The sequence below is a fragment of the Strix aluco genome, chromosome Z, assembly GCF_031877795.1.
Source record: "Strix aluco isolate bStrAlu1 chromosome Z, bStrAlu1.hap1, whole genome shotgun sequence".
Taxonomy (NCBI): Eukaryota; Metazoa; Chordata; class Aves; order Strigiformes; family Strigidae; genus Strix; species Strix aluco.
In genome coordinates, this window is record NC_133971.1 from 92694367 (window position 1) to 92711466 (window position 17100).

The window sequence follows — 17100 nt, forward strand, 5'->3', positions numbered from 1 at the left end:
GGTCGTTCCCCACCGGTTTGCAGCCAGCCATAAAACGCACAGGGCGAGTCTTTGCAGCGCAGGGTCAATACTAGCCAGGCTGGACACTCTTCTGCTTAAAAGCATGGATGGGTAAGCAGTCAGGACTGCCACTGTCCTGCAACCTTTAAATCAGAAACTCTAATTAGTCATTTTTTCAGGCTCTCGGGTCTCTTTCCTGCCCCACTCTTACCCTCCCTCTTGCTTGGCAAGACACTTCTCCTCTTCAGAGTTCTGCCAGGGTTTTCCTCGCACAGGCTTGTGCGCAGCTGCTTTCCAAGCGCCACGGTCTTGCACCGGGACCCCCACGGCAGACAGTCTCTTTGTTCCAGTGTCACTCACGTTGTCAGAAGTCTTGACGGGCGACCACAGGGTTTTGCTTACAGATCTCTCACCTCCTGAACCTGACTCTGACTACGGGCCAAAGGCCTCCCTGAGGTACTCCAAGCAGAAACCAACACACATTCAGAATCGTTGCCATGAGCGCTTAGATGTGTGAATTTATTCAAAACTGCAGGTTACAACTGATGAGGGCACACAAATGGGATTTAAAGACGGCTTTTGTTCCAGGCAGGGGGGGTGTGAGGTGGGGGGTGTTTATTGTTTCTTCTATTTCTGCTGCTAAGTCTGCTCCATTCTGTCTCAGACAGAGATCAGATCTGATCCGACCAGAGACCACAGATCGACACTCTCTGATGTAAGGAGAGCTTCCCATTCTTCATCACAATGATTTTTCTTAACAAGAACGAGCATGGCTCATTAACACAAAACTGTATTTTCAATAAGGTTAATCCTCCAGTAATGTATAATTACAATCTAATAATTTAACACTGAGGAGCACTGTAAAACAACTGTAAAGGACTTTGATTATTACGGTTTACAAATGGACCAGAAAAAGTATTTACCATCATTACAAAGTTGGTTCATATTGGTGGATTCAGCACATAGGAAAAACATTTCAAACTATGGAATTAAATTTCATTTTACAGCTCTGCTAACCAACTGTGTAAAAACTGGAATCTGTCCCCATGGCTTGTGAAGGATTTTTCCCATAACATTAAAAAGAAACAAAAAGCCCCAACAATACTGAAATCTTGCAACTGTAGCATTAATAGGGCCCTGCTGAAGTCTAATTTCAAAAATTCAGAGTCTCTACGGCATTTAATACCAGAGTTTTGTTTCTGTACCATTCTTTTTAATAACAGCATCTAATTAAAACATCTGTAAAATGGTGACAGTTTTAATTTTATGTAAAATCTGAAAAACAAAACCCAGGATCTGTTCTAATAAGAGGAAAGATATCAACAGTAGTTAATATTAAACAATGGTGATATTCCAATTTAAAAGTCACTTCTAAATGTGCATAATCTCTACCTTTAAATTAGAGGAGAGCAGAGACCTACTCGGTGAAATCACTACAGGCTGACTAAGGCTCTGTTAGTCTTTCAGGTTTATTTACTGGAGTATTTCCAGTGGGTTTTGTCAGTTTAGCTTATTCAGCAGAAGAACATGACACTTTCCAGACAGGGCTTTTAATCACTTACTTCTTGAAAACTGAAAATAAACAGAACTCTCTGCCCTGCTCCCGGCATCGTTCAGGAAACGGGCTGTGTTGGTTGTAGCCTTCCTGTCTCACCTGCTGGGTATCCGCGGTCCCTCATCACATCCTAGTGAAATTACTACAGGAAAGGGGCTTTGCCACGACTGCGCCGGGGCCCTGTCACATCTTGAGTGGAAGAGGCTCACGGCTTGGCTTCTGATGCCACGCATGCACTGACTGGTCCTGTGACCTTAATTTTGAAAGCAAGAGTAAAGGAAATGATATGACACAGATGGTTTCTTTGAAGTAACTACTCCCTTTCTCAGAGCAGATGCTCTAGGATATGTTCCACTGCCTCTGGGAAATTCTCACAGGTTAAGTAAGGAGCCGGATTGATTTTGTCTTCATCTGCTGGTCGATATTTACCTGTAACAGATTAACAAAAAGATGCATTTACCAAGCTCCTCTGAGTATCCTTTTTTCCCCTGAAAATTACAGCCTCCTCAGATCAGTAACAACCAGAACCCATCTGAGCTTCTCCTGCAACAACCACCCCACAAGCCTTCCCTGAGCAAACACTGAGCCTCACTGCAGATTCCTCCAGGGATGGCTCTGGTTCAAAATTAGCATTACTCCACTGTACTGGCACTATGTGATTCAGATCTTCGTGTTGTAGGGTCTTGAAATAATCACGTTATCATCTTCCATTCTGTTTTTTATGAGGAAAAGTAGAATTGCTTGCTTTCATTTTCAGCATAATGGGCTGTGTGGCACGAGCAGCTGCCACCTCAGAAGGACATTACCCAGTCCACTGTATCATCAATAACATCGGTAATACCTGTCAGTCCCTTAAGGTCCCACTTTTGTTCTGAAGCAAAATTACTTTTATAATTGTCAGTGTAATTACTAGGGAACATCACCAGAGTTCCTGAATGATCAGAGGTTACAATGCTATGCCAATACCAGTCAATCTGAGATGTCACAGTAACAGTTCTGTTCTTTGATTAGTGCTCAGGATTTTAAGAGTGATTAGAGCAAAAAATTCACACCTACAAGATCAGCCGCCCCCATCTATTACTTTACATCATCCTTCTGTGTTTGGGGTCTGTGCTCTAGCCCTGTTGTAGAAACATCAAATATAATGGCCTATCCTGAATTAATCACAATCCACTGCATGACAGGCTGCCATGCTGCAGCCGAGGAAACACATCTGCTGACTTCACCCCAAAACGCATGTGCTGATGGACTTGGGGTCTCCTGGCAGCCCCTCGGTGTAACAAAGGCCAGAGTGGGGGGGCTTCTACAAGGAACCAGGGCTCGGAGCAAGATCACTGAATGCCCCACTGCCTCCCGCAACGACCGCTCTGTCCAGCACTTACCCGTGCGTACCAAAATCCCACGCATGCCTGCGTTCTGGGCGCCGCCGACATCATCCCTGCAGTCCTGGGACAGAACAGATCAGCTGGTTAGCGGTCACAGACGCTGTTTCTTAAGTTTTTCATAACATTCTCTGCCTTGCACCTCACTAACCAGCCACTTAAAAGCTGCATGGAGTCAAATCGTTTAGCTGCCTGTTAGACACACTGTCACAGGAATGGTTTACTACCTGCTTTTTTGCCTGATCAAACAGCGACTGAAGTAAGAGAACTAACCCCACAGACTACATGTTAAATCCTGCAAGTTTTGACAGCTCAATTTTCACCCCTTGTTTAATCCCAGCACTTTTCGGAAGATCAGCTCGTGGCATCTGGTAATCTGGTAGGCACCACGCAGTGGAGATGAGCACTACGTTAAGAGGAGGGTGATAAAGCATTGGGGCCCCACGTACGTCACCGATCATGATGGCCTCCTCCGGGGCACAGTCAGTCCCCCGCAAAGCTTCCAGGAAGAAGGTTTTCTCTGGCTTCCCCACCACTGTTGCTTTGGTGTCTGTCGCGTATTCCAGCCCAGTTACAAAAGGCCCAGGTCCCAGAGCCAAGCCATCCTTTTTCTTGAAATACCTGGCTTTATGTATAGCTATAAGAGGAGCACCATCCAAAATCAACCTAAAGAATGAGTGGAGAAGAAAGTACAAAAATCATATTAAAGAAATATTTACAGCTGAAGGCCTCAACTGGCCTTTATCAACTTTTCATTTACGTTGACAACAAAACTCCCACTGACTTTCATGCAGCCCCTAATGATAACGCAAGCTAGCATTCATTTGGAGAGTTAAAGTTCCTTCTTTTCCTCAGAAACAGCTAGTAAATCCCCAAAATAAAGAATTTATTATCTTGAGGATTTTAACACACAACTATTTTTAAATCCTGTCTATCTTTCTCACGGAATTAGGTCCATTCCTCTACAGAGCCTCGCTTCTCACTAAGGCAAACACCATAACATTAGAACCCATCTGATTTCTCCAAGCAAGTATTTTAAAATACATTAACCACAGGTAGTGGTTGGAGGTAGCAATTTGATGGCCACAGCCTTAATCTCCTTGCCTGGACTGAGAACACAGCAGCGCTTTCAGGATGCTGCAGCCCAGCAGCTCTTGGGGGTGCTGGTATCACCTCTAACAGCCGAACAGCTACATGTTTCCATGTGAATTCCAACTAGAAGGTGAATCACTTTACCTTAACTTTTTATTTTAACGTTGGAGGAATTACAATAACAAGTTACACAAAAAGGCACGAAGGTATTAGGGGGATTCGTGTCCCACCAAATTCCCCAGTTAACAGTGCTATTACTAAGTCTTTTAGAAACAAAACTGGATTTAGGCTCCTTGCTATTGGGAACCAAAAATTCCAGGTGGAAGACAGTTCAAAGCAACAAGTCGGCAGATTCCAAATACTTCTGAGTACAATAAAAGAGTTACTGAATAAGGGTCATAATGCACGATATGGCAGCACTGCAGGAGGGTCTTGGCTGGGCACAGCACCTGGGAGCCTCATGAAGTGAGTGCAGCGCTGGTCTGAGACTGGGAACTGCTGCCTGCCCAACAGCCAATATCCTCCCACCTTCCATGGACTCATTTCTGCCCCGACACGACAGCGTGTGCGCTCCTCGGGGTTCCACAGACACCAATGTTGCCTGCCGGCTGACCTACCTGTTAAAAACCTGCACAGGACACGGGATTGTCTGGAGCAGGTGGAAAAATGTAAGGAAGAAGTAATTAAGAAACTGCTGTTGCCCCACTGATCTCAATCAGCACCTCCTTAGCCTCACTGCCCTGTCAGTTCATGTCTGCTTGAGGGCTCCTGTCTCGTAAAACCGTTGTGGGAGGGAGCGTGTCTTGGTAGCACACACAGTGCAGGAACAGTGGACCTGGGACAGCAAAGTAATAAATTTTAAGAGTTTAAGAGAGCTTGCTTTCACAGAATGTGGACCTAATCTTTGATTCTTCCATTCCTGCTGCTGCGCTAGAGGAATCCTCTGGGTACTGCCAAGCACGGCAACGTTACTGCAGTCCTCCTGCGCCCCAGCCTCAGCTCCAGTGCCACAAAGCCCTCCAGACAGCATCTCTAAAAGTTGAGGTAACAACACCAAACACTTCCCATTCGATTTTACAGCACCTTCTTTGGGTACTGAAGAAATTCCAGTCTTTATCACAACAGGTAGGAATGTAACTAGCAAAGCCAGAGGAAAAAGAGGGGAAATGCTGGTTGTTACCTTGAGGGCAGAAAGGATTTCTTTTCCCCTTAAACCTGCCTGATTTACAAAAAAACGCCATTAAGAAGACAAACAAAATCTTGCTTTGCCCCTTCACTGCCTTTCTGGAGCTCTGCTGTGGCTCTGCTCAAAGAGGCTGGCTTAGGTGAGCTGTGTGCTCCTTGGAGGATGTCTGCTCCTTCCCACATGCTTGCAGAACAGCCCGGGTACTCTGAGCAGTACACAAATTATAATATTTCATTTCACTTAATTATCACAAAACAATTCTATTGAATCAATGCGTTCCAAAGCAAGCTCAACAAGAAGGGAGCTGGCATGCGAGTCTGTGAGCAGCCAGATACGTTCTCGATGGGAGGATGCCTCTAGGATACAGAAAAATTTAATTTGACAGCAGCACCACAACCACTTACATTCAGCAGTTTGCAGGAAAGATCTCACCTGAGAGAATTCTTTTAAATGTGGTATCAAAATCCCACGTATACAAAAAGGGAAATTTAGTCTCAGTCATTTCAAGTGGTGCCTAGAGAATGGCCTTACTCTGTGTATCTCGTTTTGGGACTCATATTGGGTTAGATTTACCTAACCTAATGTTGGATATCAACTGAGTAGTTGCCTACCAGGTAATTAGTCAGACTGGGCTCTTCAGAGTCAGTGGAGAGGAAAAAGCACTTCTAGGGCACAGTTCAACTGTCCTATTTTAAGCACAACTAGGGGAAAAATGAATGATGCCTTACAAGCACCTCCTCTCTCCCTCAGGAGCCCAGGTCACCAGCTCAGATACAGGCATCAGCACTGTAGGTATCTGCATTTAATCAGATTCACCTTAAAGTTTTGCTATGGGCAATATAAATCCCCAGTGACTTAATTATCTGAGCAGTAAAGGACAAGGAATATGGACATGGCATAAGGCTCAAGAAGAGAGTGTGGCCAGTAGTTAGTATTTCCATTAGACCAGACAAAACTGACACCAGAAAACCAGTTTACCCTCAATAGAGGACTGGGGGAAAAACCCAGAACAAGTCAGTGAGATGTTAAAGATCAGACAGAGCCCATCCCAGGGCCTCTGCCCAGCCTGAAACACAGGACCAGGAAAACACTGGGCAAATTCAGGACAGACTCAGAGGATGAAATCTGCCTCCAGGCAGACAAGCCAGCCAGGTGGCTGGGAATGCACCTGTGACAAGGCGAGGTGAGCTGAAGGACGCAGCCACAACACCCTGACAGCCCAGGATACAGGACGCCCAGGCAGCATGCACTCCACGCTACCCCCTGGATATGGCTCTCTTAGGCAGCAAGGCCACACCACACCCACAGCCAGGACACCGACTGGATTTGGCCTTCAGCACCTTCATCACCAGAGCTGGTGTCCAATTTAATGCAAAAAGCCCAAATTCAGCCTGGGCCAACCTCTCCTACCTCCACAGAGCCAGTTCTGCAGGCCTGCCTGCCTGTGCTGGCATGGGGAAGCCCAGGGCCCGCAGGAACCTGAATGTCATGACTGGTTTAAAGTGTCTGGTTTCAAGTGTCCCGGCCTCCAGCCTGAGGCAGCTAATGACTATTGTTCAATGGCTACTATATTCATGGCAGAAATATCAGTAAATAAAATGATGTAAGCACTGGAATACACGACAGGTTAAGTTCATGCAGTTGTGAAATTACAGCCCACTCCTGAGCGTGCTGTAAAACTCCAAAATCAATGCCACTGGCAACACGCACTAATGAGGCAGACAGAGAGTCAGTTTGGGTCAATACATGTTCTTATGACATAGAACTGGCAAGGACAGCATCAGCTTCCTACTCCAAGGAGCCTCCATAAGACACTGGTGAGCAGTAATTGATACTCCCTCTTTGGATTTAGGGGTTATAAAGACAAATTAAGGTGCTTGAGATCAGTTTTTTTCAAATTCCAAAAATTGTGTGGTAGCCATTGTCCCACGAGCAAAGAGTGGAGAGGACTCATCACATGTATCGTAGCACAGCAGGGAGTTATCCAGGGTGTTACCAGATGTCCTCTTTAGCTCTGAGATAGCACTGGCGTTGGTTACCAGCTGCTCGCAGGGGTTAGCTAGGATGGGATGGGGAGGTGGGTGCTGCTCCTCTGTTACCAGGCCAGGCTGATCAGCTTGGCCTAAACGGCTTCCAGGGCTCAGAGAGCTCCCAGCGAAATGTAATGGGGGCACGGCAGGCTCTGTTGGGGCGCAGGATAAGGGGCGTGCTCAGACAACCCTTCTCTGTGAGTTTCACAACAGAAAGACACATCACCAGGGCTAAACTCAGCAACAGGCTCACATCTTAGAAACAAAAGGGTTTTTTCAAGTTAAGATCAAGTGTGCTGTGCTGAGCTAGAACTAGAAAGAAGGACACGTGGCTGCGCACCTCCGCATACACTGTTGCATCCTCCCTCATTTACAGTTACAGTTAAATTTTATCTGATTTACCCCTTAATCAACACACAAAACTAAGAGCTTCAGAAATAAGACAGACCAGGTCAGATCCACAGTTCATCTAGCCCAGCACATTGTGCCGGCCACTCCTGAACACAAGATGTTTCAGAAGATACTGCTCGACAACTGCATTAGGTAGATAAGGAAAAATCTGCCCTAAATACTGGATTTCCTTCCCTATAATATTCTGGCTCCAAAGGCTGAGGTTTGAAGATAGAAGCCATCTCCTGGTACTTCTCAATATCCCTGGTTTTGTGTATTTCCTCTTGAAGCATTGCTAACTTTTTCACCTCAATGACAACCATGACTGTACTTCTACAGTTTATTTACAGACTGAGAGCTATGAAAACCAGGGCTGGTTAAGGCCCCAAATCCACCGAGGTTAGCGGTGCTCTCTCAGACCCAGAGGAAGACACCACAGCCACGCTATGTAACATTGATATTGCTACCACCCCCTCCTTCTCACACGAGAAGGATTTCCTCACGCATGTAGAGGTACAAGACAGCCACCACCCAAGAAGCCACAAGGAGGGGCCGACTTACCGAAACGCTCTGTTCATCCTCTCGTAGTGAAAGTGCTCGGGAGCCAGTCCTACCACCACTGCGTTGGGGTCAGCCGTGACTATCCCTGGAAAATCAAAACATGATTCTGAGCCAAAAGAATTTTCTTCATACTTAGCAGTACACAGTCGACAAGTGCAATTAATCCCTTTACAGCAAAAATGAGCATTTTCTGACACAGACACAGCACATAGACTAGTTTTACGTCTCTTAGAAGTGAGAAAAGCGTCTTCAGAAAAGGTGTTGATCTATCCAGACTTTGCCATCCTTCACAAAGAACACAACTCTGCAGCTGGACACAAGTCCTAACAGCGACTGTTGAACAGCAATTCTCTCACTGCCTCCACTGAAAGGCAGCAAACCACTTTTTTAACTGAATGACTTTTTGTTATCTGAGAATTGCTTTCTGCATATATTCATCTGCTTTATAAAGACAGTAAAGCAGGAGGGCTAGTGAATTCCAACTGTTTTTTTTATTCCCTCTAGTCACAGGAAACTCCACTTAGGGTATAAAGCCTGACTGTTGTTCCTCATATCAGTCTGGTTATGATGGCAGACAGTATTGCAGCATGACCTAGAAGTTGTTATACTAGATTAGTTTTGGCTCTTCTGCAAGGTCTTTTTTTTTAATGTGGATTAGTCCCCTCAAGATCAGCTTGCACCTCCTTTGTCCTGCATTGATCCGGAGGGGCACGACTGTTTTTACATGGCAGTGCCACCTCCGAACCGAATCAGCAACGGAACCACAGGAGTACCAGAGAGTTTTATTTACGACAGGTTAAGTTATCAGCTGCATCCTGCACTTGCTGGGGTTTTCGTTCCCCTTCACACAGCATACCCTCTACACCTTTACTGGGACAACTAGAGCTCCTGGGTCTCCAGAGTGTCATCGCAGCTGATGTCCCCTGCCCCATGCCCTTCAGTTAGCCCAGAGAACAAAATGTACACTCAGAGATGCCATATGGATTTGTGACACCACCCAAGAGCATCTGGGTCCTTTAACCAAGAATGGATTACATTCATCCATCTGTGACCAACTTTACAGTGAGATTAGCCAAGAATAGTTCAATAGCAGCCATTAAGAGGAATTTAAAGCATTCTCCACAGTATTTAAATGTTTCAAGAGCAGCACTGCGAGAATGTGAGCCAAACCACTTGTAGCAAAAAGAAACAAAACAACCCATTCCAGACCCAGGCAATACAGATAATGTCACCCGTGTATTCCGCTCATACCTCTGTCTTTGCCATCTTTTACAAAATTAGCATCAGCTACTGTAAAACTGGTGGAAAGATCCCAAATACATGGAGATTAAACTGATTTAAATACCTTCAGTACAAGAGTTGCTCTCTCTGCTGTTTCTGACTCAAGAAAGCTTTCCCAGAGAAAACAAAGAGAGAATATTGCTGGGGCCATATTTCTCTGGATAGGATGTTAGGTAGAGCAGATTATCAGGTTTCGTTGCCCTCAGAGCCCACAGGGGCTTTTCTCCTGAACACTTACCTTTCTGAAGATTACTGACTAGACTATGGCACTAAAATTTAACAGGGAATGTCTAGCTCCTAGCAAGATTAGAACCTACTTAAAGTACGCAGCCATAAGGATTTCAGTTCACAAGGCTGGGGGCAGGGAGCAGTGGTAAGTCATCCACATTTTTGCTGCCTTGACTTTAAATGAAAGACTGAATATACAAAATACAGTTTTCAACTCTGAGTAAAAACGTTAAAAACTTTAAAAATGCAGGTATCTTCACTACTCTTGAAACAATAATGTGGTTAAGTCGAGGTCTAACAGTCCTAGCTACAGGCACCCACCAGACATGTCTGCGTTAGAATATATCATATTCTACTCCCCTTCTTGCTGAGAGAGGGAAATGGGAACATGTGAAAGCAAAGCAAGTTTTAACCAGGTCTTTAGAGATGACAATCTAGAGAAGTGAGGGTGATGAACCTTCTGTCACCAATTAAGGTATCCAAGTATATGGAGCGAGACCTAGATGTTCAATACAAGATAAGTAACAATAACTACCCGGAGATTTTACATTTCATAATTATCTATTAAGAGAGAAATGGCCTCCTGCGTGTGCCTACACACTTGCTTTTCAGCTCTTCACTAGCAAAAACTGTGCAATAGCCGAGGGAAACCTGATTTCCAACAAATTGACATATCCTTGCAATAAAACAAATCAGCACTAGTAGGTGCAATAACTCTCCAATGATCTAGTGATATTGTTTACACCATAAATTAACAAAAAGTATCAAGTTTTACCCAAATTCCTGACTATTTGAAGTCTTTGGTTGCCATTTCTACTACTCCTCAAGAAGGTACAACTTCAAACTGTTTAATGTTAATTTAAAAAAGAAGAAAGGATGTTTATGTCTCTGGAGAGTTCCACGTCTCAGGCTTCACCACGGCTAGTGGTATACGTATGACTGTCATTCTACAATCAGAGCACCGTGTTTCCTTAGTTGCTCAGGAACTTCCCCCATGTTGTTTTCTGACCACCTCACCTGCGAAATCAGGCAGGGCCTTATCGTCCACCAGGAGGAGAGGCCGCACCTGCTTTTGCTCCAGAAGATTTCTGGCCGCTGTCAGAGATGTGAAGATCTCATTTTCTGCAATGTCAAATCCCAGTTTCGTCAGCCTCTCCAGCAGGTCTCTCTTGCACTCCTTCGTTGTGTTCGTCACAAATCGGATGGTAACCGGAGCACTGCGCAGCCTGATGGAGGAAGAGGAAAGGCAAATCAGCCACAGCATCCCTCTATTAACGTCTCTTTGGGACTGAAAAAGGACCGTTTGTCTAAAGGCTGCAGATGAAAAGACTATACATCCCAGGCTACTGGTGCCACAGAAAAAACACGAGGTTGTTAATTTCCGTGGACTGGAGGGTAATGTGAAACAGACAGCAAGAATTACAGCTACCAGAACAAGACCAAATCTCCCCTCCTTTCTTCTACCAGGAAAAGTCGGGAGGAAAACGGTGATTCCAAACTCCATCTTCATTGTAGTAACAAACACACCTACGATCAACAACAACAAGTTTGAAAAGCTGTTCAATTCTAACTAGATAATAAATAAGCCAGCCCTGTATTCTGGATCAAGAGCATCCTGAACCAAAATAAACAAACAAAAGAACCTTGTTGCTGAATTAATATATTGAACTCACATGCTGAGTGAATTTCACCACAGCTGTGGCTCATTCAGAGATGCAGGATGCTCTAGGAACCTGTGTTACCTGTGTGGCAATTTTATGTCAGCTTTTGCAGCCATTTCTCCCTTTGCTGAGGAACACCAGTATCCCACAAAAATACATTATTGCCCTACACTGACAGTACATGCTACCAAACAATCAAATAATTTTAAGTGACAATTTCAATGGCGTTCCCTTTAATTATTCCCCCACCATCACTTTCTCTGAGTGTTGCTATAGAAACAAACACTGGCATCACGATTGCATGGAGAACATCAGAATAAAGTTGGTCAGTGCTGGAGACTTGCTTGCACCTGCCACTTCTTCCTCTCGTCTGATCTGCTGCCCAGAAAGATAGATACACTGACCCTTCACAAGTACAAACTGGTTAAAAAGTCCCTGCTAGGGAAAAAAAATATTAATTTTTATTTTATTATCAACCTGAATACTGGGAGGTAACCCTACAAATGGAATCTATCCATTTGTTCCCTCAGCAAACTGCATGCCAATCATTCCAGCTTCTCTTTAAGAAGCCCAATGACATGGATTAGCAGAAAAAAGCATGAGAAAATATTTTTTCCAAACCTCTAAGCAAAAAGACGTGGCTGTTCTTTGCAGTGAAACGATGACACCCACTCTCCATAGCGGTGACAGCAGGTTGAAGCTGACAAACAGCACCAGACTCTCTCTGCACCTCATCCCTTCGCTAACCCCCTCCCTTGCCAGCACAGGGCCTGCATGAGCTCAGCTCAGCAGGAATCAAGAAGCAGAAGACAAAGGAGAAATCAGTGACTTTATAAAACAGTTTGTCGTCTGCTTCTACAGAAGCCATTTCTTCTGTCCATTCTACTGCCTGGAGGTTTGCAGGTGAGCAGCAAACAGGACAGATACTGAGCTCTTCTCGACAGTATCACCATTTTTTTTTTTTTTTTTGAGAATGATGACTCTCACCTGGCACAAGTTCTCCCTGCAGCACGAAACACCAGGCAGACAAGGTGCAGCGAATAAATGCGTACCCAACACTTTAGCAGTTTCTATTTCCTTGCAATTTTACACCTTTACAAGATAATTATTTCCACAGAATTATTTGCAAAAAGAAATGCAGAGTTTCCTAATTCCTCCGTGAACTTTTCCTCTGAGCAACTGTCTAGCTTTATAAAAATTTAAGTGGCCAATACAACCCTAGTAAAAAATCACATCCTTAATTCAACCCTGTTCCTCTCCCCTTATTAATTCTTAGTGCCCCAGCATCTTAAGGTGTCCTCCCTCACCATGACAGCTTACATCACTTTCTGCTTTTCTTCATCCATTGCAAGATGTCTTCTCCAGGAAAACAATGTCATAACACAGTACAAAGATCTCTGGTGTGGCGTATCCTGGTTTGCCACTGACTCAGCCAGATTAAGTAATTTTACTATGCCTCAGTTTCTTTAGGCACCCTTTCATCAGAAGAGAAAGAGGTACTTAACTGTCCTGCTCATTGACGTGTGGAAATTCCTACAAAAGATGGGCTGTATTATCAAATGTTTCACAAACTAAAAAATGACTGAGGTTGTTTACCTAGCAGAGAAACTTTACAATAATAAAGCAAAGCCTTGGCTGAAAGACTGAATGAGACGAGAACTCTGCAAAGGTTGTCCTGCTCACTGGGACAAGCTATTCTCTCTGTTATTCCACTTCAGCTCAGCACAGACCTACGGGCTCAGACGTACAATCAGGTTCCTGTAGTTAAACAAAGCACTGGGGAACAGCTCTGCTGAAGTGACTTCAGTGTACATGAGGTAATTCAGGTTAACTTAACTACTTTCTACTTTGGTTAAAACTGCAGTCCCACATGAATTAGTGGAAACACCCTGAATATTGTCTTTTCTATCAAGAAAAGACTTAGAAAAGACCTAGAGAGCAACTTAGGAAAGCTGCAGGGGCTTAGGTAATACACAGTAACTTTTCAATATCTAGACCCTTTGCTGATTTCTCTTGGTATTAACACAGGTGTAAATACAAGCAGAATTTGGCCACATATTTGCTTATCCACAACAGCACAAAAAGGCAGAAGTTTCGGGCCCATTTACTTAAAGAAGCTTCTTTGTGCAAACAGTGCTGACATAACCTATCAGAGGAAATCGAAAAAGGTAGCTTGCCTTTTAAGAGCTTCCTGTGCGCCTGGCACAGCTGAGTCTTCAATGTGAAGTGTGCCGCTGAGATCCACCAAGACAGCTTTCAGTGCACGCCGAGCTGCCATCCTTCCTTCCCCAGGGAAAAGGCAAATAAATGAAACAACAAAAAACTGGTTAGCAGACAATGGATAATAAAAATAAGGAACTCAGTTAAGCGCCTCATTTGTGCCAAGCCCGGTATTACTCAGAACATTACTCGCAGTATTAAATGGGCCCCTTTAGACAGAGAAATAAAAGGCAGTGTTTAAAAAAAATACATAATTGATGGGGTGGTATTTTCCCAAAGACTCTATATATGGAAATCAGGTGCTATTTGTTTTTTAAGTGCCTTTATTTGTGCGCGTCAAAAAATTCTCTAAACAACTAGGACTGTTGAGAAGAGGATCATTAGGTCTGGTATTGCTGGTTCAAGGCCTCAGCAAGCACATTTCGTCAAGTCCCATCGATACCAATGGCGCTGTTCAAGTAAATATAACACTGCTAAGTGATGATACAGTGCTCTGACTATAATGCTCAAAATGCTCTGCAGAAGTGGATATTGTTAATTTCATTTTTGTAAGCGAGATCTAGGGTGATCCTGCCCACAATACAGCTCAGGTGCGCTAACTCCTAGGCTATTTGGTGGTTGACTACTTGTGTGACTTTGCAGACTGTTAGCCTGGAAGTTCTCGGGGCTCAAGGATATTCAGCACCCCAAAGGGTTACTCCCTCCTCTGGCAAAGAGGAGAGTCAAGCAGTTTTTCTACAGCAAACTTCTGCGTCACATGAACAGGTACATGAGACTCAGCCCAAAACAGAAGTCAGCAGTCAAAGGATAAAGGCACTGGGGAAGAAAACAGTGGGGTCATGTGCAAGTCATCTGGCTAAAAAGCTGTCTTCAGAAACTAGCACTTCTCCTTACGTGCGCTGCAAGTGCTGTATTTTGCTCCACAAGAAAGTTTGCTGTGCTATTTCTTAACAAATGTCCAATACAGAAGCTTTTCTCCTAGCTGTAATGAGTATCTGATCTATTACCACTAGCAAGTCATCACAATCTTATGTTGAGCTGTTCTGGTTACAGACAGAACATGCAACATGTATGTACTTAAAAAAACCCAACACAGAGCAGTCAACACCATGATTAGAATCTGCCTTAATAAATTTAATTTTCTATCGGGACAGTTTTGTATTTGCAGACAGTTTTATCAATGATCAAGATCATGTCTCAAGTACAAGACACATGCAGAAAACTTTGCGATTTCACTTGCATTATTCCAACAGGTTCCCTGCAATAAGAAAAAAAAAAAAAACGCTTATTTTATAGTATGTCTGTTGCTACACAGGCCAAGGTTAAATGTCTATGATACAAAGCTGATAACAGAACTCCTACAGGAGCTTCATCAATTGCATGGGAAAAGAGGGCACCACGGTTCTAAGACATCTCCTCTGAGTAAAACAGTGCAGACAAAGTACCTGAACAGAATGGCATTTGCATGACTCCACATTACCTCCGTGACAACAAAAACCTCTCTTCCTCCAGAAACTTCAGTGCTGGCTGAGGGAATTTTAAGTGCTGAGATTAAAAAGAGGACTGAAGAAGGTACTATTATATAAATTCTATCCAAAGACACATGACTGCAGAGCAACTGCACCTTGCCTGCATGGATAGCACTGCTAAGGACAGATAGAATACCCTAGTTTAGCAGAAATGGGGGTGGTTTTTTATTCCTCTTTTACCTTAGACCTCCACCGGTTCTCCAATTCACAGTGTCCTACTCACAGTGTATTTATTTATTCAGGTGATACGGAAGTTATTTGCAGAGCCAGTTTTTGGCATAGCCTAATTTGAAGTATAAAGCTCACAGCCTAGGAAGAAAGTCCTAAAAAACTTCAGTACCTCAGCTTTCATAATCACAGCCCAACACATCAGGGAAGCCTCACCTTCATGCTGGCATTACAACTACAGAAATGGGATGAAGCCATAGAGTAATTCTGGCTGTTCAGGACGTAAGGGACCATCCAGTTTAACTCCTACCTGGTCTTTGTCGGTCTAAGGTGCCTACATGCCCTACAGGGATGCAACGGAGATGCTCACAACCTATGGGGAAAGAGGCCTTGTCCCCTTTCAAGGCTTGTAATGGCACAAATGTGCTGGGGCCTCGGAGGGGCTGCTCACCGCAGCAGAGGTACCCTGCACTCCCCACACAGGGCCAGCCTCCCCTGGCCTCCTGCACCCCAACCCCACCAGCCCACTCCACAGGGCCTGTGCTGGGGGGATGGCACATGCCAGGCAGAAAAGCAGGAGCCCCTGAAGCCACAGAGAAGCCCCAGAACAAGGCAGCAGAGCGGCCCAGGCCCGGGTCAGGCTACACTGAGGGCAGTGGGGCTGTAGGCTCCAGGGCCACCCACCCAACCCCACAGAGAGCCCACACGGCCTCCTCTGTGGACCTGCCATGCCCCCTGAGGAGCCGGGGGCAGTCCGCGCCTCCCCGCTCACCGGGGAGCCCGGGGGCCGGTCCCCTGCCCCACAACGGCTTCGAAGACAGAGGCCTTTCCCTGCCCTCGTCATACTGGAAAAGGCATGAGGCTACAACTACCCTCCCCACCCCCGGCCAAGGAGATGGTACCGCCTCTTTCCGCCAGTTTACAACGGGCAGGTGACTGGCCCACTCTCTGGCGGGGGAGTCTCCGGGCTCGGCGGGCTCCCCTTTCCCGTGACGCGGATGGCTGGTTCCACCCGTTCGCGCCCGAAGAAGGCGGGCGAGCCCACTCGAACGAGAGGGGAGGGCACGCCCCCTCCCCGGGACTAACCTGGCTTCCGCCGCCCCGCCGCCGCCCCTGCGGCCTGCTCGCCGCCGCGCCGCCCCGCGGGGCCCTCGCGGAAACGGGGCTGCCCAGCCGAGCGCCGGTACCGCCCGGCCGACAGTCGGTACCGCCCGGCCGAGCGTCGGTGCCCGCCTGCCACCAGCACGTTAGCCACAGCCGCGGCCAGGCGCGGAACCGCGGCAGCGCTCAGCCCTCAAGGGCCGGTGTTCCCGGCTGGCCTCCGGCAGTCGCCAACAGGCAGCGCGGTGGACAGCCCGTGGGGGCCACGGCGGCGCTGAGGGGAAGCGGGCGCGCGGCGCCTCAGCAGGGAGGGCGGGAATCGCCATGAGCCCCCGGTGCCGGCGGGGCCAGGCCGGTCCTGCGGCCCGGAGCTGCGCGCTGAGGGGGTGTGAAGGAGCAGGGAACGGCCGCCCCATGCCCCAGCGGGCCTGGTCTTCTTGAGAATGCGGCCTGAAGCCGCCCAGCGAGTATTTGTGGGTATTTTGAAGATTAGCTTTCTACAGCTGCTCGGTTGGGAAGATACAGAATTTTAAGGACTGTGCGCTTCGCCTGGGACAGTAGGAAGCCCCAGTGTGGGGAGAGCGCTGTCTAGCTGTGATGGCAGTGGAGTGTGCCACGCTCATCTGCAGGAGAGGCAACATACAGAAAACATGGGTAGATGAAATTGTGTTTTAAGCTGTTGCAGTTATGAGAAATGAGGGCATAAATTACTATGA

At 46.0% G+C, this 17100-nt stretch overlaps 1 protein-coding gene across 5 annotated transcripts; it reads right to left on the reverse strand.

Moving 5' to 3' along the window:
• Positions 1–492: 492 nt before the first annotated feature.
• On the reverse strand, positions 493–16470 carry HDHD2 (haloacid dehalogenase like hydrolase domain containing 2). Of its 5 annotated transcripts, none has more exons than XM_074811807.1 (7): positions 16370–16470; positions 13544–13649; positions 10723–10931; positions 8197–8281; positions 3387–3603; positions 2938–3001; positions 493–1984 (listed from the first exon to the last, which is right to left on the reverse strand). In XM_074811807.1, exons 2-7 carry the CDS (start codon positions 13642–13644, stop codon positions 1881–1883), a joined length of 780 nt encoding a protein of 259 aa, XP_074667908.1. In that variant the 5' UTR covers positions 13645–13649; positions 16370–16470; the 3' UTR covers positions 493–1880. The 5 variants fall into 5 exon arrangements, with proteins under 5 accessions (XP_074667908.1, XP_074667909.1, XP_074667910.1 ...); XM_074811808.1 differs by having other exon boundaries at positions 13544–13645; positions 16370–16444; XM_074811809.1 differs by lacking the exon at positions 16370–16470 and adding an exon at positions 16186–16281.
• Between the last annotated feature and the right edge of the window lie 630 nt (positions 16471–17100).